The 24,287-nt window shown below is 44.2% G+C and overlaps 1 protein-coding gene across 7 annotated transcripts in view; it reads right to left on the bottom strand.

The window, feature by feature from the left end:
• Nucleotides 1-24,287, bottom strand: part of LOC101052716 (uncharacterized) — a 91,325-nt gene that overhangs the window by 36,322 nt on the left and 30,716 nt on the right. For 2 of the 7 annotated variants that reach the window (XM_074385630.1, XM_074385627.1), the window contains exon 1: nucleotides 7,333-7,991. The exons of 3 other annotated variants lie outside the window; for them this stretch is intronic. Coding sequence is in view for 2 of the 4 variants with exons in the window: in XM_074385627.1 (XP_074241728.1) it covers nucleotides 7,333-7,335 (3 nt within the window). In the remaining 2 variants the exon portion in view is untranslated. Of the gene's footprint in view, nucleotides 1-7,332; nucleotides 7,992-20,848; nucleotides 24,254-24,287 lie in introns of those variants that run through there. 2 more of the 7 variants (XM_074385628.1, XM_074385629.1) reach the window with 2 other exon arrangements.

The following is a 24,287-nucleotide window of genomic DNA, read 5'->3' on the forward strand; positions in this document are numbered from 1 at the left end:
GCCTTCTTTTTAATCTTGTGTGCTCTTCCCTAGGGCTCACACCTGTAATCCCAGCACTTTTGGGAGACTGAGGCCAACAGATCACTTGAGGTCAGGAGTTTGGGACCAGCTTGGCCAACATGGTAAAACCCTGTCTCTTCTAAACATACAAAAATTAGCTGGGCATGGTGGCGAGCGCCTGTAATCCCAGCTACTTGGGAAGGTGAGGCAGGAGAATCACTTGAAACTGGGAGGCAGAGGTTACAGTGAGCTGAGATCTCGCCATTGCACTCCAGCCGGGGGAACAAGAGTTCTGAAACTCCAGAAGGGAGGAAGGGAGGAAGAGAGAAAGAGAAAGGAAGGGAGGGAGGGAGGGAAGAAGAGAGGGAAGAAGGGGAGGGACAGGGAAGGAAAAAAAGAGAAAGAAAGCCTTTGACTGCCTAAACTTGGCAAATCCTTAAAGATGCTATAGTTGGTACTTCCTTCGGTTCCAATACCCCTTTAGAATTAAAATTTTTTACATAAATCAAACTCTATTTTACAAAGTCTACAAACTGCCTCAAAACAAAAACAACTTCATCTTTAGTAAGACTCTTCAAATCCCCTTTCATCTTAACTTTAACTGCATCTGCTTGTGGGTCCCCAGCTTCCCAGGGCTCTGCAGCTTCTTTCAGAATAAAGCCTTTTTCCATGGCTTGGATGAGCAGGCTAGGACATCTGCAAGGGAGGCTCCCCAGAAAGAACTGGGCCTTTAATAACCTTCCTTTGCAGGCTCAATATTAGCCTTTGCTTGGAGTCACTTGGCTCAAGCTGTTAAGTCAGAGTGATCCAGTTGGTTTTTGAAACTAACTGATTGAAAAATCCAGCAAAATTACACTAACACAGTGTTTATATATAAAAAGAAAATTTTAAGGTGCTTACATTTCATACCTTAGTAAGAAGAGCCAAAGTAGCTATTTCTTTCAGACAATAAATGTTATTATTGTATTATTTCCATTGAAAATTATGTAGTAAACAATTAGTCACATGAAAACACTTCTAGGAGGTACCAAGTTTCATCTCATAAAATTTAGCATTAAATTCAGAAACCAAGAAGATAGGATATAGAACACAGATAGCAACCTTCACAAATTTACCCTGAAATAGAGCAACTGATGATGTCTTTATGAATCTATAACTCATCAGTTATATACCATGTTTTCTTATGGAAATGTACTAATTTTCTACAGCCAAGGTAAGAGAGATTTCCCCTATTATTTTTCCTTGGTAGCATTCTAAAAGCTAAGCCTTGGCAATCTATTGAAAATCACCTAGCCATAAAATAAAAGACATCTGAGAAGATTCCTAAACCCAGTCTGGGAAATAAAAAGGTAAATGAGAGTTCTTAACAAATGGAATATATAATTAGGGTTTTTTTCTTTGAAACCTACCTCTTTTATGCTCTCTGTAAATATTTTCTCACCTTTTATATCCTACTAAAAAAAATGCAATTAAAATACTGAAGTCAAGCCTGGGCGCAGGGGCTCAAGCCTGTAATCCTAGCACTTTGGGAGGCTGAGGCAGGTGGGTCACGAGGTCAGGAGTTCGAGACCATCCTGGCGAACATGGTGAAACCTCATCTCTACTAAAAATACAAAAATTAGCCCAGCATGGTGGCACGTGCCTATAGTCCCAGCTACATGGGACGCTGAGGCAGAAGAATCGCTTGAACCCGGGAGGCGAAGGTTTCAGTGAGCCAAGATCATGCCACTGCACTCCACCCTGGGCAACAGAGCAAGACTCTGTCTTAAGAACAACAACAAAACTGAAGTTAAGGAGAGAGATCCAAGATGGCTGATCACTAGCAGCTCAGGATTGTAGCTCCCAGTGAAAACGCAAGGAACGAGAGGACGCCACACCTTCACATGAATTCTTGTTGCTCACGCACCAGGAGATTCCCAGCGGAGGAGCCCCACGGGTCGCCAGCGTGACTCTTGTGACCGGCGAGGTGGTTTTGCCGGCACCTCGGAGCGTCGGTTCTTGGTGCAGAGTCAGAAAAGCACCATCAATCTTAACGCCGCTGATTTAGTCGGCGCAGTGGGTTGCTCAGATATCGGCGCTGAGAATCAGTAAGTTGGACGTCCACTCAGAAACCCAATTACAAAGACAGTAATTATAAAGACCACAGATGGATAAATCTACAACGAAGGGAAGAAAACAGTCAAAAAAGACTGAGAATACCCAAGATCAAAACGCCTCTTCCTCAGCAGGGGATCACAGTTCCTCATCAGCAACGAAACAAGGCTTGATGGAGAACGAGTGTGTTCCAATTACAGAAGCAGGCTTCAAAACGTGGATAATAAGAAATTTCTGTGAATTAAAAGAACTTGTTCTAACACAATCTAAAGAAACTAAGAACGTTGAAAAAAGGTTTGACAAAATGTCAACAAGAATACAAAATTTAGAGAGGAAAATAAGTGAATTGATGGAGCTGAAAAACACAATACGAGAACTACGTGAAGTATGCACAAGTTTTAACAGCCGAATTGATCAAGCAGAAGAAAGGATATCAGAGGTCGAAGACCAACTCAACGAAATAAAACTAGAAGACAAGATTAGAGAAAAAAGGATAAAAAGGAACGAGCAAAGTCTCCAAGAAATATGGGACTATGTGAAAAAACCTAATCTACGCTTGATAGGTGTACCTGAATGTGACGAAGAGAATGAATCCAAGCTGGAAAATATGCTTCAGGATATTATTCAGGAAAATTTTCCCAACTTAGTAAGGCAGGATAATACTCAACTCCAGGTAATACAGAGAACACCACAAAGATATTCCTCAAGAAGAGCAACTCCAAGGCACGTAATCGTCAGATTCACCAGGGTTGAAATGAAGGAGAAAATACTAAGGGCAGCCAGAGAGAAAGGTCAGGTTACCCACAAAGGGAAGCCTATCAGACTTACAGCAGATCTCTCAGCAGAAACCCTACAAGCCAGAAGAGAGTGGGGACCAATATTCAACATCCTTAAAGAAAAGAACTTTCAACCAAGAATTTCACATCCAGCCAAACTAAGCTTCATAAGTGAAAGAAAAATAAAGTTTTTTGTGAACAAGCAAGCACTCAGAGAATTCATCACCACCAGGCCTGCTTTACAAGAGCTTCTGAAAGAACCACTACACATAGAAAGGAACAAACAGTATCAGCCTTTCTAAAAAATACCAAAAAGTAATATATCATTATTAATTCTAAATTTAAATTGACTAAATTCCCCAATTCAAAGACAGACAGGCAATTTGGACAAAAAACTAAAACTGTATGCTGCATCCAGACCCATCTCACATTCGAGGATACACAAAGACTCAAAACAAGGGATGGAGAGAGACTTACCAACCAACCAGAGAGCAAAAATAAATAAATAAAAAGCAGAAGTTACAATTTTTGCCTCTGATAAAATAGTATTTAAAGCAACAAAGATCAAAAGAAGCAAAGAAGGACATTATATAATGATAAAAGAATCAATGCAACAACAACAAGAAGAGTTAAAGGTCCTAAATATATACGCACCCAATACAGGAATACCCAGACATACAAGACTTATAAAGAGACTTAGACTCCCACACAATAATAGTGGGAGACTTCAACATTAATATTAGACAGATCAATGAGACACAAAATTAACAACGATGTCCAGGACTTGAACTCAGATCTGGAACAAGTGGACGTAATTAACATTTATAGAGCTCTCCACTTTACACAAAATGTACACTCTTATCAGTACCACATCATATCAACTTAGAAGTTCAAACGAAATGTTGGTTGCCTCCTTGTTTGTTACTCTCTTCCCTCATTTTCTTTCATGTCTCCATTATTAAGGACAATTATAGGCGTACCCATATTTAGACTGCATTCTAGCCCGGGCAACAAAGCAATACCCCCATTCTCTCTCCCTCTTCCTCTTTCTTCCTCTTCTTTATTCTTTTTCTTATAATTTTTTCTCTTTAAAAAAAAAAAAAAACAAAAAAAACTGAAGTTAAAATAAGTGCACACATTTTTTCAAGGTGACAAACCGAGGGATTAGCAGTGCTGATTAGAAAACAGATGTGTCTGACTCGTGTCAACTCAGGCCATCCAATCACTTGAGAGATTCTCGCACCCACTTCTGCTCACTAGAGTGCACAATGACAACCCTCTCAGGAGACATCGCACTATGCCTCAGTGACTGCCAAGATGCATTTTACTTTGCAACTTCTTGCACCATCTCACTGGGGTCAGGCTTTTTGTTTTGTTTTGTTTCTGAGATACTATTTTTACTTTCACAAATCTTAGAGAATCCAGGGGGCAGAAATTATTTCTGTGTTTTCCCCTCAACATCAGCATCTGATTGGCCAACTAGCGATGTCCTTCCATGAAATGGAAGCTAAGCTGACTTGTGTGAAGACAATCTGAATGTCTCAAAGGGTTTGCTTTTCAATGGAAGAGTCGCCCTGGAGATACACTCTGCCTCAGGGAATCCACCTGCTCCCTTGAGAGACTACACTCCATACCTCAGGTTGTCCTATAAGAAAAAATGATGTAGAAGCTGATACTCAGGGCCGGGTGCGGTGGCCCAAGCCTGTAATCCCAGCACTTTGGGAGGCCGAGGCGGGTGGATCACGAGGTCAAGAGATCAAGACCATCCTGGCCAACATGGTGAAACCCCGTCTCTACTAAAAAAATAAAAAAAATTATCTGGGCATGGTGGCGTGTGCCTGTAATCCCAGCTACTCAGGAGGCTGAGGCAGGAGAATTGCCTGAGCCCAGGAGGCGGAGGTTGCGGTGAGCCGAGATCGCGCCATTGCACTCCAGCCTGGGTAACAAGAGCGAAACTCCGTCTCAAAAAAAAAAGAAGCTGATACTCAGTAGATACTGCAGAACACATAGCCATGGTTGTTACCTTGGTTTATCCCCAGACAGTACTAAAACTCAGGATCAGAAAAAAAAAAAAAAAAAAAAGAACTGTGGCTGAGGGCACATCACCCCACAAATTTTCCTAAGGAAAAATTTTACCTAAAAATATGCTGAAAAACTCTCTCCGCCTAGGGAAAACAAAAGAAAAAGAGAAGCTAGCGGTGGTGGCTGAGGTGGGTGGATCACCTGAGGTTATCATTCAAGACCAGTCTGGCCACCATGGAAAAACCTAGTTTCTAATAAAAATACAAAAATTAGGCCAGGTGTGGTGGTTCACGCCTGTAATCCCAGCACTTTCAGAGGCCAAGGCCCCACGGATCACTTGAGGTCAGGAGTTCAAGAACAACCTGACTAACATAGCAAAACCCCATCTCTATTAAAAATACAAAAATTAGCCGGGAACGGTGGCGCACTCCTGTAATCCCAGCAACTCTGGAGGCTGAGGCAGGAGAATCACTTAAACCCAGGAGGCAGAGGTTGCAGTGAGCTGAGATCACACCATTGCATTACAGCCTGGGTGAAAAGAGCAAAACTGGCCGGGCGCGGTGGCTCACGCCTGTAATCCTAGCACTTTGGGAGGCCGAGGTGGGTGGATCACCTGAGGTCAGGAGTTCAAGATCAGCCTGGCCATCATGGAAAAACCCCATCTTTTAAAAAAATAAAAAAGAGCAAAACTCCGTCACACTAAAAAAAAAAAAAAAAAAAAAATTAGCTGGGCATGGTAGTAGGTGCCTCAAGTGGCTAAAGCAAAAGAATCTCTTGAACCAGGGAGGCAGAGGTTGCAGTGAGCTGAGATCGCGCCATTGCACTACAGCATGGGTGAAAAGAGTGAAACCACGTCACAAAGAAAAGTAAATAACAAAATTTAAAAATTAAATAAATTAGTCAGGCGTGGTGGTAGGCGCCTATAGTTCCAGCTACTCGAGTGGCTACAGCAAAAGAAGCCCTTGAACCAGGGAGGTAGAGGTTGCAGTGAGCTGAGTTCACGCCATTGCACTCCAGCCTAGGAGACAGAGCAAGACTCCGTCGTCAAACAAACAAACAAACAAACAAACAAAACGCTAAGTCAAATACATACTTTATAAACTACTACACTGGGGAAAACAAAATTCAGGCTTAACCAACTATAAAATGCCAATTTACCTGATTACATAACCAGGAAATTTCCACCTTAATCGTACAAATTTAAAAAACTATACCTAACAAATTACTGAATTTGGTTTTCTTCATCTGGCACCTTATAAAAGTCTTTCCTGGCCGGGCGCAGTGGCTCACACCTGTAATCCTAGCATTTTGGGAAGCCGAGGCGGGTGAACTGCCGGAGCTCAGAAGTTCGAGAACAGCCTGGGCAACATGGTGAAACCCCATCTGTACTAAGATAGAAAAAATTTGCTGGGTGTGGTGGTGCGCGCCTGTAGTCCCAGCTACTTGGGAGGCTGAAGCAGAATAGCTTGAACTCGGAAGAGGGAGATTGCAGTGAGCCAGAATCGCACCATTGCACTCCAGCCTGGGCGGCAGAGCGAGACTCTGTCTTAAACAAACAAATAAACAAATGTCTTTCCTTCATTCCCCATGGACCACAAACTACAAACCATAGCTGGGTGTTCTACAATTCTTAAATTGCTCTTTGATTAAATTCTTTAATATTTTTGTGTAATTATAAACTGTAATTATATATAAATTCTTTAATATCTTAATATTCTTTAATATTTTTTTCATAAATTTCTTTTCTTTTTTTTTTGGGAAAAGAGTCTCGCTGCGACGCCCAGGATGGAGGGCAATGGCACAATCTTGGCTCACTACAACCTGAGCCTCCTGGGTTCAAGCTATACTCCTGTCTCAGCCTCCGGAGTAGCTGGAACTACAGGTGCGCACCACCATGCCCGGATAATTTTTGTATTTTCAGTAGAGACGGGATTCACCATATTGGCCAGACTGGTCTCGAACTCCTGACCTCAAGTGATCTGCCCGCCTCGGCCTCCCAAAGTGGTGGGCTTACAGGCCTGAGTCACCGCACCCGGCTGAATCTCCTAAGTTTCTAATACACGAAAAGAGGGCCTGGAAACGCCACAGACCAAAGCTCTTCTAGTTCATGAACCCGCACCCCGAGTCAGGATTCTCCCCTGACGCCCCTCCCACGGTCCCTGCACAATGTGAGAGAAACGCGGTGCTGCAGGTGCAGAGCTCCCCAGAGAGGGCTCCAGGCCAGGGCACAGTCGCTAAGCAGGAAGAGAAGACGCCCGGGGGCCCGGCTGTCAGCGCGGCCGCCATCTTACGGCTGAAGGGGACAGGCCGAGCTGGGCAAGAATTCTGGGCGCAGATTGTGGAGCTGACTGCGGGGAGGCCTGAGTCCCGCCACGGCCACTTCCCACCGGTTCCAACCAGCCCCTTCGCCTCTCTTGGGATGTCCACCCGGTACTCTCACCATTTCTAGGCTTCCAGAGGGTCCTGGTGTCTTAGCTGCGGATTTCCCAATACCTGCATCTCACAGGCCCACAAAGGCAGTACCTCTAAGAGCAGAGAAAACGGAGAAGTGAAGACGAGACCGCTGCCCGGAGACAAAGGCCCCGCCATATCCCGGAAGCCGCCCTGTCAGCTCCAGCTGCGTGCCTGATTGGACGGTTTCCAGCCCAGTGCCCCTGATTGGATGTCGTTTAACGTCCTGCCCCCTCAAATCCTGAGTGACAGAAGATGCGATCAGACACTGGGCTGAATGAAGAGAGCGACAGCCTAGGCGGCAGCGTTTTCTGGCAGGGCTTCCTCCCGGAGCTGCGCCAGGCCGACCCCCGAGGGTATTTGCTTTTAATCTTGTGTATAAGGTCATATGCATTTGTAAATAATACACTATATGGCTACTAAAAAATGAAAAGAATAATTATTTTTAAATTTCAGCTCCTATGACCTTCTTGGCTTCCGGTCCTTTGAGCAGGAAAAATTACACTTTTTTTTTTGAAGCGGAGTTTCACTCTTGTTACCCTGGCTGGAGTGCAATGGCGCGATCTCGGCTCACCGCAACCTCCGCCTCCTGGGTTCAGGCAATTCTCCTGCCTCAGCCTCCTGAGTAGCTGGGATTACAGGCACGTGCCACCATGCCCAGCTAATTTTTTGTATTTTTAGTAGAGACGGGGTTTCACCATGTTGACCAGGATGGTCTCCATCTCTTGACCTCGTGATCCACCCGCCTCGGCCTCCCAAAGTGCTGGGATTACAGGCGTGAGCCACCGCGCCCGGCGAATTACACACTTTAAATATTATTTTTTATTGTCTTTTTCCTTCTTTTCTTTCCTTTCTTTTTCTTGACAGAGCCTCTCTCTCTGTTCCCCAGAGTGGAGTGCAGTGACATGATTGCAGCTCACTGCAGCCTCAGGAATCTAGGCTCGAGCAACTTACCTCAGCCTTCTGAGTAGCTGGGACCACTGGCATGTGCCACCATATTCAGCTAATTTGTTATTACATTGTAGAGATGAAGCCTCATTACGTAGCCCAGGCTGGTCTCAAACTCTAGGGCTCAACTGATCCTACCTCAGCCTCCCAAAGTGCTAGGATTGCGGGCATGAACCATCACATTCAGACAGTTGGGCACTCGCCTGGTGCAGTGGCTCACGCCTGTAATCCCAGGCACTTTGGGAGGCCGAGGTGGGTGGATCACGAGGTGAGGAGTTCAAGACCAGCCTGGCCAAGACAGTGCAACCCTGTCCCTACTAAAAATAGAAAAATTAGCTGGGTGTAGTGGCGGGCGCCTGTAATCCCAGGTACTTGGGAGGCTGAGGCAGAGAATTGCTTGAACCAGGGAGGCAGAGTTTGCAGTGAGCCAAGATCCCGCCACTGCACTCCAGCCTGGGTAACAGGGCAAGATTCCATCTCAAAAAAAAAAAAAAAAGAAAGAAAGAAAAAGAAAAGAAAAAGAAAAAAAAAGCATTGAGGTCCATTAATAGAATTCAAGCAAATGTTATGCATATTTTTTAAAGTACACTAAAAATCACATAAGAGAAAAAAATAACTAAATATTGTATAGGTAATATTACCAGAAAAAGTTTAGATTTCCCGACTTTAAGTTGCAATATGCTAATGAGATATTCTTAGTGGAGAGTATTCTATTTTTTGTTTGTTTTGTTTTGTTTTTGTTTTTGAGACGGAGTTCCGCTCTTGTTACCCAGGCTGGAGTGCAATGGTGCGATCTCGGCTCACCGCAACCTCCACCTCCTGGGTTCAGGCAATTCTCCTGCCTCAGCCTCCTGAGTAGCTGGGATTACAGGCACACGCCACCATGCCCAGCTAATTTTTTGTATTTTAAGTAGAGACGGGGTTTCACCATGTTGACCAGGATGGTCTCAATCTGCCTTGGCCTCCCAAAGTGCTGGGATTACAGGCGTGAGCCACCGCACCCGACCCATTCTATTTTTATTATAAATTCAGAATGAGATAATTTCTACGTTTTAGTGACTGATGCAAAACATAAAAATACGGAAAATCGCTATTACGTTCTCATGATGTAGTATTACTTTAAAAATAACTGGGCAAACTCAGGAAAAAACAATTTAATTTCAAGTTTCCAAATAGGTACAGAACTTTTTTTTTTTTTTTTTTTTTTTGAGACAGTCTCAGCTCTGTTGCCCAGGCTGGAGTGTAGTAGCAAGATCTCAGCTCACTGCAAACCTCCGCCTTTCCGGTTCAAACAATTCTCCTGCCTCAGCCTCCTGAGTGGCTGTGATTACATGTTCCTACCACCACACCCAGCTAATTTTTGTATTTTTAATGGAGACGTTAGTCAGGCTGGTCTTGAACCCCTGACCTTGTGATCCTCCCAAAATGCTGGGATTACAGGTGTGAGCCACTTCGCCTGGCCTAGGTACAGAACTTTTAATAAAATAATAAATGGAATCCGCAACCTCTGTCTTCTAGGTTCAAGCAATTCTCCTTCCTCAGCCTTCTGAGTAGCAGGGATTATAGGTCTGCAACATCGTGCAGCTAATTTTATATTTTTAGTAAAGACGGGGTTTCTCCATGTTGGTCAGGCTGGTCTCGAACTCCCAACATCAGGTGATCCGGCTGCCCCAGCCTCCCAAAGTGCTGAGATTGCAGGAGTGAGCTACTCTGCCTGTCCTGTTAAACTCAACTTATAATAAAACCTGATAGACATATTTGCCCAATTTTAATGTTTAACCATAAGGTAAGATTCTTATACATCTTTTATAAACCTTTACATTTTGTGTGTGTGTGTGTGTGTGTGTGTGTGTGTTTGTGTGCATGAAAGAGCAGATCAATGCTCCAAGAAAACCTGTATACCCATTTAATTTAGCCAGTATGTTCACACACAGAATCTCTTACAATTAATTTTAATAAACCTTCCACAACTTGTTTAACCTTTAGATTTTTTTTAACTTAAAACAATCTACATTCTCATGACTTATATTTCACACCAAAAACATTTTACTTTCTTTTCCCACCTTGCATCTAAAATTGTTTCCTCAGTAGTTTCAATTACATGTTACAATGTTAACTTTAGCAAGTTTTATTTTTTGTGAAAACCTTAGGAAATTCAAGATTTTCTTTATTATTATTTAATTATCATTTTGACATGGAGTCTCGCTCCGTTGCCAGGTTGGAATGCAGTGGCACGATCTTGGCTCGAGGTAACCACCACCTCCAGGGTTCAAGCAATTCTCCTGCCTCAGCCTCCTGAGTAGCTGGGACTGCAGGCACGTACCACCCATGCCCAGCTACCAAGTTAGAAATTTTAATTGTGTACTAGGTGTGGAGCCTAGCCTAGGACACACCGGACCCAAGTGCAGATTAGAGCTGACTCTACAGCACAGCCAAGGGGGTATGGCTAACTCCACATGTCCCCAGGCCTTACCTAGCAGTAAAGTAGGCAAGCTGTACAATAAGTCATAGTGACATTTCATGAAGCATTTAGGAAAACTAACAACCTTTGAATGGTATATTTCTTACATAAATTCTCTTTCAAAAATCCTTTCACGACTTACCAGACCATCGTAGACATTCTTCGACTTTCTAACCTGCCCTAAACATTCCCCATTTTTTTTCTTTTTTGAGACAGAGTCTGGCTCTGTCACCCAGGCTGGAGTACAATGGCGCGATCTCGACTTACTGCAACCTCCACCTACCAGGTTCAAGCAATTCTCCTGCCTCAGCCTCCCGAGTAGCTGGGATTACAGGCATGTACCACCATCCCCAGCTAATTTTTTTGTATTTTTAGTAGAGATGGGGTTTCACCATGTTGGCCAGGCTGGTCTCTTAACTCCTGACCTCATGATCTGCCTACCTCAGCCTCCCAAAGTGCTGGGATTACAAGCATGAGTCACCATGCCCGGCCATGACATTCCTCCTTTTAAACAACTAGTCATTTTACTTTCAGACAAGAATTTACCATATGAGATCACTTCTTACATAAAATCTCTTTATAATATTATTTGACATGGCTAATTCCACATCTCCAGGCCTTATCTAGAACCTAATGGCTTTAAGGTAGGTAACTTTCTTTAAAAGTTAAAGAAGCAGTTTATGACCTTAAAGCATTTAGCAAACTTAACATCTGATCGCATAATTTAGACTAAATGTTTTTAACAGTAATTTTTAAAGCTGTTTTTATTTCCCAAAGATTATTAAAGTTACATGACCTCAAAGGCATTACACTTTTTATTTTTCTTTGAAAATATTTAAGCACTTATGTTTGTTTAACCAACTAATTAATTTGCGATAAGCCAAGAGCGCACCATTGCACTCCAGCCTAGGCTACAGAGCGAGACTCCATCTCAGAAAAACAAAAAAAAGAAAGTAAACAACCATCCTGACCAACATGGTGAAACCCAGTCTCTTTTTTTTAACTTTTTATTTTTCCTAGCAAACAATATTCTGTCATAGAAACCCAGTCTCTACTAAAAATACAAAAATTAGCTGGGCGTGGTGGTGCATGCCTGCAGTCCCAGCTATTCAGGATGCTAAGGCAAAAGAATCGTTTGAACCCAGAGGCAGAGGCTGCAGGTAGCTGAGACTGCACCACTGCACTCCAACCTGGGCAACCGAATGAGACTTTGTCTCAAAGGAAAAAGTAAAGAAATAAAAGAATAGCTACTCTAGGCTGCGCATGGTGGCTCACGCCTGTAATCCCAGCACTTTGGCAGGCTGAGGCAGGCAGATCACCTGAGGTAGGGAGTTCAAGACCAGCCTGACCAACATGGAGAAATCCCACCTCTACTAAAATTACAGAAAACTAGCCAGGCATGGCGGCACATGCCTGTAATTCCAGCTACTTAGGAGGATGAGGTAGGAGAATCGCTTGAACCCGGGAGGCAGAGGTTGTGGTGAGCCGAGATCGCGCCATTGCACTCCAGCCTGGGCAACAAGAGCTAAACTCCATCCAAAAAAAAAGAATGGCTACTCCATAGACAGAGCAGCTCCGAGGGCTGCTGGTTGCCCATGTTTATGGTTATTTCTTGATGACAGGCTGAACAACGGGTGGATTATTTATGTCTCACCTTTTCGGACAATATAGGGGAACTTCATGACGTTGCCATGGCATTTCTAAACTGTCTTGGCTCCAGTAAGAGCACAGCAATAACAACAACCAGAGGTCACTCTCACTGCCATTTTGGTTTTAGTGGGTTTTGGCCAGCTCTTTTACTGCAATTTGTTTTATCAGCAAGGTCTTTGTGACCTTTATTTTGTGCTGACCTTCTATCTCATTCTGTGACTTAGAATATCTTAACTGTCTGGGAATGCATCCTAGGAGGTTTCAGCCTCATTTCACCCAGCTCCTATTTAAAACAGAGTTGCTCTGGTTCACACACCTCTGACAAATGTGTGCTTTATAAAAAACTGGTGGGGGGATTTGGGTCAGGAAAGCCCAGGCTGTCCAAACACTCAGAAACACCTATGTGACTGTCCTTTCCATTAGGAGCCAGGACCCAGAGAGCCACCCGCTTCATGTGTCTTTAATCTATGCTAGGACCTGCTGTTGATTCACTTCTTCTACTGAACAGGTGGCTTATGGTTGAGCTATTTACACTCAGGAGTATATTCCAGCTAGCAGGACTGTGGCTGGGTAAACCAAAAGGTATCTGAAACAGGTCTTAATCAATTTAAAAGGTTTATCTTGCCAAGGTTAAAAATAAGCCTATGACACAGTCTCAGGATGTCCTGATGATATGTGCCCAAGGTGGTCAGGGCACAGCTTGCTTTTATACATTTTAGGAAGACATGAGGCATCAATGAATATGAGTAAGATGTACATGTGATTCAGTAAAGCAGGACAACTTGAGGTAGGGGCTTCCAGATGATAAGTAAATAAGAGACAAAAGGTCAGATTCTTTTGAGTCCTTGATAAACATTCGACTGAATATACAATTTACTCTGGCTCAGTGAATCTGCATTTCTAAATTAACAATAGTGCAGAGGAAGCAAACAGATACGCATTTATCTCAGGCGAGGCTCAGAGAAATGGTTTTGAGTTCCATCTGTCATTTGTTCTCAAGGAATTTTCTTGCTGGCTAATTGTGGATACCCACAATGTAGCTTTTTTATCTTTGTATCTATCTTATTTACAAATAAAATGGGAAGCAGGTTTGCCAGACTTAGTTCCCAGCTTGATTTTTCTATTCACTTGATAATTTTGGCATCAAGAGATTTATTTTCCTTTAACAGTGGAAACCCCTTTCATGATCAAGTGTATCTGTTTAAACTAGACAGAATAAAACAAAATATCTATTCTTTTTTTTTTTTTTTTTTGAGATGGAGTTTTGCTCTTGTTACCCAGGCTGGAGTGCAATGGCGCGATCTCGGCTCACCGCAACCTCCGCCTCCTGGGTTCAGGTAATTCTCCTGCCTCAGCCTCCTGAGTAGCTGGGATTACAGGCACACGCCACCACGCCCAGCTAATTTTTTGTATTTTTAGTGGAGACGGGGTTTCACTATGTTGACCAGGATGGTCTTGATCTCTTGACCTCGTGATCCACCTGCCTCGGCCTCCCAAAGTGCTGGGATTACAGGCTTGAGAAAATATCTATTCTTAAGTAACAAACAAAGGTTAATTTAAAAAAACTCATAAACACAAATATAACTATCACTACATCTTTCAGAATAGCCCACCCTAATTCTTTTAATTCTCATTCACTATAATTCAAATAGACTTTTTGCATAATTTTATAGTGGATCTTAATGTCGGAGGCATTCAAACCAGAAATCTTGAATAGCAGCTGCGTGAAATGATGCTAACCCTACTTGGCTGCATCCCCAGGTTAGGCATTCTTGTCACAGGATGAGAGAGGAGGTCAGCACAAGATACACCGCACTTAGCAATTTGTCTCCATCTTCTCTGTTAGCAGGGTGCAAGAAGAAACAAAGAGTCACATATTTAGGTCATCGATGCAGGTATGTCACAAAGCCTCTGTGGTCAGGGTCAAGAAAGGAGTTTCCCATCCCCTATGTGTTGGTCTCGGATTCAATATATAAAATACTTAAACTATGTGAGACACAGGAAATAAGGAGAGTCACAACACTTAAGTGATTTAAAAAAACAGTATGTCATAATACCTTGCTGAACAAAGCCCATGCAGGAGACTCACCTAGACTTACCTAGGTGTTGGACCCAGCCATATATCACAATATGAACTATATGTAGAGATCAGGCAAAAAAAAATGTCACATCATAGGCAGAACCCAGGCAGTAGAAGAGAGTCACATCACCTAGGTTCTGGGTCCAGAAATACCATAATACCCTCTGAGAAAAGAGCCCTGGCAAAAGACACATCATCTAGGTGAAAGGAACAGAGATATGTCACAATGCCCCCTGTGTGTAAGGCTCAATATGAAAAAAGAAAAATCACATAACCTAAGAGCTGGGCCCAGCTATACAGCACAAGCACCTCAGTGGACAAGACCAAAGCATGAGAAAAGAGTCACATCACATAGGTGCTGGACTAAGTGATATGCTGCAATCCAAACTGTAAACACATCCCAGGAAGAAGAGGGGTCACATCGTCTAATGGGCCCAGAGATATGTCAAAGTGACCCCAGTGGAGAGGAACCAGGCAGAAGAATTGCGTAGCCTCTGTGCTGATCCCAGTGATAAGTCACTCTCATTTTTATGAGAGCAGGGCCATGGCAGGAAAGAAGAGTCACATTATCTAGGTTCCAGGGCCAAATATATGCCACAGTCTCTCCTAGAGGCTAAAGCCAAGTAAGAAAGTCACATTAGGCCATTACATAACTTCACCTGAAACCAAAAGAATGCTCGTCACACTTACCATGGGCTCATTTACTTCACTAATAACGAACACGACCATGGAAATTCTGGTGGATGTAGTGGTTCATTTTCTTATGGGTGAGATAGAAAAATGGCTTCCTGATCAGTTAATGACACACTTGCCAAAACTAGCAACGAGAATCTTAATTGCCAGGTTGATGATTCTAATAAAAAACATGCTCAATCTACGTACTCAACAAGACAGCTTCCCTTGCTTACAAGATGCTGAAACGCTTCAAAAACAACGTCTGGTATTTTTTCAAGAAGGTGATGCCTGGACAACCAGCACAAGTCATCGAGGAAGAAGACGGTAACTTGGTTGAGTTTCCTGAGCTACTCTGATACCGTGATTCAACAACTACTAGGAAATTTGATGATGGTGTTTTCCAGTCTCCTCTCTTTCTCGGACAAAGACAAAAGCATTGAAACTAGGAAAATATCCCACAATAGACTGTCTGAATAAAGAATTAAAATATATAAAAATAAAAAAAGAAACTAGGAAAATAGAGTGTTATTTGGCTGAAAACAAAATCACATTATAGGCCAGGAATGGTAGCTCACACATGTAATTCCAGCACTTTGGGAGGCCAAGGTGGGCGGACCATCTGAGGTGGGGAGTTTCAGACCAGGCTGACCAACATGACAAAACCCTGTTTCTACTAAAAATACAAAAATATAGCCGGGCATGATTGTGGTTGCCTGTAATCCCAGCTACTTAGGAGGCTGAGGCAGGAGAATTGCTTGAACCTGAGAGGCGGAGGTTGTGGTGAGCTGAGATCGCCTGGGCAACAAGAGCGAAACTCCGTCTCAAAAAAAAAAAGTCACATTATATAGATGATGGGTTCAAAAATATGTCACTATGCCCACTGTGGGCAGGGTTCAGACAAGAGGCTGACATTACCTTAGTTCTGAGCAGAACACGTCGCAATGGCTGATGAGGAAAGTGCTGACGAAAAATGTAACGTCATGTTGATGTTTGGCCCAGCAGTATGTCAAAATCTACACTGTGAGCAGAATGTATGTAGAAAAGAAGCATCACAACACCTAGGTGTTGGGCCCAGTGATAGGTAATAATTCTGTGAGCCGGAACCTAGTAGAAAGAGTCACATGGGCCAGGCACGGTGGCTTAGTCCTGTAATCGCAGCAATTTGGGAGGCCGAGGCGGGTGGATCACCTGAGGTCAGGAGTTCGAGGCCAACCTGACCAACATGGCAAAACCCCATCTCTACTAAAATACAATTACTAGCCAGATATGGTGGCAGATGCCTGTAATCCCAGCTACTCCGGAGGCTGAGACGTGAGAATAGCTTGAACCCAGGAAGCGGAGATTGCAGTGACCCAAGATTGTACCACTGCACTCCAGCCTGGGCAACAGAGTGAGACTCTGTCTGAAGAAAGTCTCATTACCTGGATGATGGGTGCACAGATAGATTATAATGCTTCCTGCAGGCAGGACCCCACCAAAGAAAAGTTGTATCACCTGGATGTTGCACATAGCAATATGTCACAATGGCCCATTAAGGCAGGACACAAGCAGAAGAGTCACATAACCAGGGTGCGGAGCTTAGCAATGTCACAATGCTCCAGTGAGCAATGCTGAGGCAAAAATACAGAGTCACACCACCAAGGTGCTGGATTCAGAAATGTGTCATAATCCAATCTGTAGGCTAGGTACCAGGCAGGAGAGTCAAAATCACTCAGGGATGGGCAAAGGGGTATGTCACAATCACAGTTGCAAAAAATGTAGGAATGAACTTAAAAATCCCACATGTCCTATTTCTAAGTATTAGAGTCAATACATTTTGTATGTTCAGTCTAAGTACACTCTAGTCACAGTCTCAAAGGTGGACTGGAAACATGCATGAGAGCCTTAATCTTTGCTGCAGACTGTGTCCCTTTAATGGACTCACAGCCTCACAGGCATGCTGAATCTTGGTCTGAGTGTCACCAACCCACATGTGAACCTAAACCACATGAGGGTCAATTTTCCAACTTTTGGCTATCTCACATCTCACTCAGATGTGAGTCAGAACTTCGACAGTGAGCTGTGTTCATGTGAAAAGTTGACAATTTTTTACTGTTGGATGGGTTTGCATATGAGTGTCATAATGTCACCTGTGTGCTAGGCCCTGAGTGCTTTAAACAATAGGCACATACCACCTGAGTGCTTTATACAATAGGCATGATAGTCACAATTTGTTCTGAGACTTTTTTTTGTCTTTGTGGAGACAAAGTGTTCCTCTTGTTGCTCAGGCTGTAGTGCAATGGTGCAGTCTCAGCTCACTGCAACCTCTGGGTTCATGTGATTCTCGTGCCTCAGCCTCCCAAGTAGCTGGGACTACAGGCACACACCACCAGCCCCCCTAATTTTTGTATTTTTAGTAGAGACGCGGTTTCGCCATGTTGGCCAGGCTGGTCTCAAACTCCTGACCTCAGGAGACCGACCCATCTCGGCCTCCCAAAGTGCTGGGATTACAGGCATGAGCCACCGTCCCTGGTGAAGATTTTCCGGCTGAGGCTTTTTTTCTAATACAAACTCATAATCAAACCTGTGGATCTAAGCTCATGTATTAGAGTCAACATCTTTCCAATTGTCTGGGTCTAGAGAAAAGAGCCCTCACCTGCCTATAAACTGGGTTTCGAAATGAGTCACCATCTTAACTGCTGTCACGTGATTACATATGACAATCACAATTTTTACTGTGGACTCCATTCACATGTGAAATTCAGGATCTCCCAGTGCACTCTATGTGTAAGGGTGTCAATGTTAACATTTAGTAGGTTCTGGATATGAGAAACACAGTCTCACCCATGTTCTTGGTCCTATCATAACACTCTCTGTACTGTCCAAAGACTACATACAAAATGTAAAGGAATGGTAATCCTTTATGATGTTCCTACCTAGAGAAGACTCAGGACTTTACCCATTTCTCTAAGTCTAGCTACAAGCACCAGTATCTCTGCTATTGACTGGTTTGTGGTATGAGGATCATCATCACAACAGTGAGCTGGACGAAAGTATATGACAGAATCTAACCTGTGAGTAGAAAGTAAATAGGAGAGTAACATCACCTGTATGCTGGGTCAGAAATATATCACAATTTGCCGGGTACGATGGCTCACGCCTGTAATCCCAGCACTTTGGGAGGCCGAGGCAGGTGGATCACAAGGTCAGGAGTTCGAGACCAGCCTGGCCAAAATGTTGAAACTCCGTCTCTACTAAAAATACAAAAATTAGCTGGGTGCAGTGGCACGCACCTGTAATCCCAGCTACTTGAGAGGCTGAGGCAGGAGAACCGCTTGAACCTGGGAGGTGGAGGTTGCAGTGAGCTGAGATCGTGCCATTGCACTCCAGCCTGGGTAACAGAGTGAGACTCTGTCTCAAAAAAAAAAAAAAAAAAAAGAAATATATCACAATTTTTCAGGACAGGGACCAGGCAGGAGAGTCATATCACCTGGTTAACTGTCCAGTGTTATGTTATAATTCCCTCTCGAAAGCAAGGCACAGACGACAATCACATTACTTGGATACTGGGACCAGCTATGTCACAATTCTCTCTGCAGGCAAGGCCTGGGCACAAGAGACATAGCACCTGGCTGCTGAACCCAGAGGTGCATCACAATCTTCCTGTGGGCATGGTGCAGATGGAAGAAGAGAGTCATACCTCCAAAGTATTGGATGCACAGATACGTCACAAGGCTTCCTATAGACAAGGCCCAAGCAAGACCTTTTCACCCATTTGGTTTGACCCAGCGATATGTCAAAATACCCACAATACAAGAGGCCCAGGTTAAAGAGAAGAGTGGTGATATCACCTAGATATAAGTCCAGTGATATGTCACAATCCTCCCCTTTTACAGGGTTCAGGTAGAAAAGAAGAGTTATGGCTGGGCACGGTGGCTCACGCCTATAATCCAAGCACTTTAGGAGGCCGAGGCGGGTGGATCACGAGGTCAGGAGTTCAAGACCGCTCGAACTCCATGTTTCACCATGGTCAACATGGTAAAACACTGTCTCTACTAAAGACACAAAAAATTAGCCAGTCATGGTAGTGCATGCCTGTAATCCCAGCTACCTAGGAGGCTGAGGCAGGAGAATCACTTGAACCCAGGAGGCAGAGGTTGCAGTAAGCAGAGATTTTGCCATTGCACTCTAGCCTGGGTAACAAGAGTGAAACTCCGTCTCAAAAAAAAAAAAAAAAAAAAATGGCTGGGTCCAACAACTAGGTGATGTGACTTTCCTGCATGGGTCCTACTAATAGAATTATGACATATCTTTCTGTTTCTCCTCTAAGTGATGTGACTCTCCTTTTCTACCTGAAACCTAGAGTAGGAGAGGAGAGTCACATCACCAAGGTGCTGGGCCTAGTGATAAATCACAATCCCTCCTTGGGCAAAAACCAAGCAGAAGACAAGGGTAACATCACCTTGTTACTAGGTCAAAAATTATGGCACAATACTCTCTGAAAAGAAGGAGCCCATGGAGTAAAGTCACATCATGTAAGAGAAGGCTCCAGAAATATGTCAAAATGCCCTAAATGAAGAAGAGAAGAGTCACATAACCGAGGAATTGGGCCTACTTACATGTCACAATCACCCAGTGGGCAGGACTGAGGCATGGAACAAAAATCACATTATGTAGGTCCTGAGACAGGTGATATGTCACAATCCCAACTGTGGAAAAGTCTCAGAGACAAAAGGAGAGTCACATCGTCCAGTTTATCAGTGCAGGCAAATGTGTACAATGTCCTCTCTGGACAGGGACCAGGCAGAAAAATCACATCACCTGTATGCTGGGCCTCGTGATAAGTCACCCCCTCTTCTGTGGTCAGGCGCCAGGCAGAAGAGAAGCGTAACATCACCTACGTGCTTGGTCCACATATGTTACAATGTCTCCTAGGGAAAAGCCCATGTAAAAGTGGAGAGTAACATAAAATAGATGATGGATTGGCCAGGCGCAGTGACTCATGCCTGTAATCCTAACACTTTGGGAAGCCAAGGCAGGTGGATCACCTGAGGTCAGGAGTTCGAGACCAGCCTGACCAACATGGTGAAAACCTGTCTCTACTAAAAATACAAAAATTAGCTGGGCGTGGTGGCACATGTCTGTAATCCCAGCTACCTGGGAGGCTGAGGCAGGAGAATCACTTGAACCCGGAGGCAAAGGTTGCGGTAAGCCAAGATCACGCCACTACACTCCAGCCTGGGCAAAAAGAGCAAAAATCCATCTAAAAAAAAAAAAAATAATAGAGCCAGGTGTGGTGGCTTACGCCTGTAATCCCAGCACTTTTGGAGGCTGAAGCCAGCGGATCACCTGAAGTCAGGAGTTTGAGACCAAACTGGCCAACATGGTGAAACCCTATCTCTACTAAAAATACAAAAACTTAGCCAGGCATGGCAATGCATGCCTATAGTCCCAGCTACTCGGGAAGCTAAGGCAGGAGAACTGCTTGAACTTGGGAGGCAGAGGCTGCAGTGAGCCAAGATTGCACCACTGCACTTCAGCCTAGGTGAAAGAGCAAGACTCCATCTCAAAAAAAAAAAGATGATGGGTCCAGAAATACAGCAAAATGTCTCCTGTAGCCAGGGTCTAAGTAGGAGATTCCTATCACCTTCTTGTTAGACCCAGCAATATGTTACAATATCCCATGTGGCACAGAAAAGAGAAACACATTACCTGGGTGCAGGGAATACTGATATGTCACAATGCCCTCTATGGCAGCACCAAGGCAAGAGTATAGGGTCACATCATCTACATGCTGGGTCCAGCGATATGTCGCAATCCTATCTGTATGCTGGGCCCAGGCAGGAGTCAAATCACTCATGTTCTGAGCAGTGGCCTGTGTCACAATCATACCTGCAGAAAGACCCAGAAATGAGATAAACAATTCTTCACATGTCTTCATTCAAGGTATGAGAGTCAATACCATTTGGATGTTGGGTTTAAGTACAGAAATCACAATCTCAATGTGGATGAATCCATGATTAACAGCCTCAATCTCTTCTGCAGACTGTGTCTCCTCAGTAAAATCACAGTCTCACAGGTGTGCTGAACCTTGATCTGAGAGGCACCAATCCATCTGTGAACCAGATTCACAAAGAAGAGTCAATTTTACAGTCAGCCATGGTGGCTCACACCTGTAATCCCAGCACTTTGGAAGGCTGAGGCAGGCGGATCACCTGATGTCAGGAGTTAGAGACCAGCCTGGCCAACATGGTGAAACCCTGTCTATACTAAAAATACCAAATTAGCCGGGCAGGGTGGCATGTGCCTGTAGTCCCAGCTACGTGGGAGGCAGAGGCAGAACAGCTGAAACCCAGGAGGTGGATGTTGCAGTGAGCTGAGATCATGCCACTGCACTCCATCTCAAAACAAAAAAACAAAGAGTCAATTTTGCAACTTTCCACTGCCTCCAGGTGTGACATCCAGAACTTCAGAAGTGGGTTGTGTTTATGTTAAGGGATGACAATATTTACTGTTGGCTGGTTGTGCATGAGTGTCATAATGTCACCTATGTGCTGGGCCACGTAAGGGCACTCAGCGTGTTACCCAAGGGCTTTATACAATATGCATTAGATTCGAATCCACTCTCAGATCTTCATGGTCGCATGAACACATGATCATACCTGTGGCCCCAGGCCCAGATTTAAGAGTCAGCATCTCTCCAATTGAATGATCCATATAGGAGAGTCCTCACCTGTCTATGGGCTATGTTTAGAAATGAGCCATCATTCCTACTCTGGCTGGATGTTTGCATATCACAGTCACAATTCCAACTGTGGACTGCATCTGCATGTGAGATTTAAGATCTCATCAATGAGCTTTGTCCATGCTAAGGTTACAATTATAATGATTGGCAAGGTGTTCATTTAAGAAACACAATCTCGGGCCGGGAGCGGTGGCTCATGCCTGTAATCCCAGCACTTTGGGAGGCCGAGGCAGGCAGATCACCTGAGGTCAGGAGTTCGAGACCAGCCTGACCCAACACCGTGAAACCCCGTCTCTACTAAAAATACAGAAAATTTGCTGGGCATGGTGGCTGGTGCCTGTAATCCCAGTTACTCGAGAGGCTAAGGCAGGAGAATCACTTGAACCCGGGAAGGAGAGGCAGTGAGCCAAAATTGCACCACTGCACCCCGGCCTGGGCAATAAGAGCAATACTCCATCTCAAAAAGAAAGAAAGAAACACAATCTCAGCCGGGTGTAGTGGCTCAGGCCTGTAATCCTAACATTCTGGAAGGTCAAGGCAGGTAGATCACCTGAGGCCAAGAGTTTCAGACCAGCCTGACCAACATGGTGAAACTCTGTCTCTAATAAAAATACAAAAATTACAAAAAAAAGAAAGAGGCCAGGCGCGGTGGCTCAAGCCTGTAATCCCAGCACTTTGGGAGGCCGAGGCGGGTGGATCACAAGGTCAAGAGATCGAAACCATCCTGGTCAACACGGTGAAACCCTGTCTCTACTAAAAATACAAAAATTAGCTGAGCATGGTGGCGCGTGCCTGTAGTCCCAGCTACTCAGGTGGTTGAGGCAGGAGAATTGCCTGAACCCAGGAGGCGGAGGTTGCGGTGAGCCGAGATCGCGCCATTGCACTCCAGCCTGGGTAACAAGAGCGAAACTCCATCTCAAAAAAAAAGAAAGAAAAAAAAATACAAAAATTAGCTGGGCATAGTGATACACGCCTGTAATCCCAGCTACTTGGGAGGCTGAGGAAGGAGAATCACTTGAACCCAGGAGGTGGAGGTTGCAATGAACTGAGATCGCACCACTGCACTCCAGCCTATGCTGGAGGGGAGTAAGACTCAGTCTCAACAAACAAAAAAAAAACACAATCTCATCTGTGTTTTTGGCTTGTGATGATACTCTCTGTGACACCTGAGAGCTTTTTACATTTGAGAGAGTGGTAATTCTCTATGACCTTTGCAAAAAAAGAAAACTCAGAATCATGTTTGTTTTCCCAAGCCTAGCAAGGCAATGTGTATCTCTTTTACTGCCTGGTTCAAGGTATGAGAATCATCATAGTGATTGTAAGTTGGGGCAAAATATATGTTACAATTACACCCATGGGTAGGGAGTGAGCGGGAGAGTCACATCACCTGGGGCTGGTCCAAAGATATGTCACAATATTTTTTGAGGGCAAGGACCAGGCAGGAGAGTCACATCACCTAGATGCTTGGCCAGAGATGCCTTAAAATCTCTCCCTATAAGATGGGCACAGGCAGCAAGTTACATCATCTGGGTGCTGGGCCCAGCGATATGTTACAATGCTCTCTGTGAGCAACACCCTGAGAGGTGAGACATATTATCTGGTTGCTGATCCCAGTGATATGTTACAATCTTTTTTTGGGACATGGTGCACATAGATGAGGAAAGTCACATCTTATAATTGATAGATGTCTAAATATGTCACAAGGTTTCCTGTGGGCAGAGCCCAGGCAGGAGCCTCCTATCCCTGAATGTCAGACCCAGTGATATGTAACAATATCCAAAATATGCAAGGTCCAAGCAAAAGATGAGAATTACATCATCTAGGTGCTGGGTCCAGTGATACATCACAATCCTCCTCCTTTGGCAGGGTGCAGGCTGAAAAAAGTCACATCACCTAGGTGATGAATTAATAAAATATGTCATAATACTCTCCTGGCCAGGGATTATGTCAGAGACTCCCATCACCTTGGTGACAGACCCAGCTATATGTCACAATACAAAATGTATGCAAGGCCCAGACAAGACAAGACAAGAATTCCAGTGTGTAGGGGCTGGGCCTAGCGATACATCTAAATCATTTTTTTTTTTTTGGTCAGAGTCCAAGCAGTAGAGAAGATAACATATAAACTAAATGCTGCATCTAGCAACATGTCACAATAACCCCTGAGAGGAGAATCCAGGCAGAAAAGTCACATCACCTAGGTGAAAGGCCCCAGAGATATTTCCTGGTGCTACCTGTTTGCAGGGCTCAGGAAGAAGACAAGAGTCAGATAACGTAGGAGCTGGTGGCACAATCACTACAGTGGGCAGGGCGTAGGCATGAGAGGAGAGTCACATCGCATCGGTGCTGGGCCAAGAGATATCTCACATTTCCTACCGTGGACAGGTTCAGAAAAAAAGAGAGATT

This window comes from Saimiri boliviensis, chromosome 14 (genome assembly GCF_048565385.1).
Source record: "Saimiri boliviensis isolate mSaiBol1 chromosome 14, mSaiBol1.pri, whole genome shotgun sequence".
Taxonomy (NCBI): Eukaryota; Metazoa; Chordata; class Mammalia; order Primates; family Cebidae; genus Saimiri; species Saimiri boliviensis.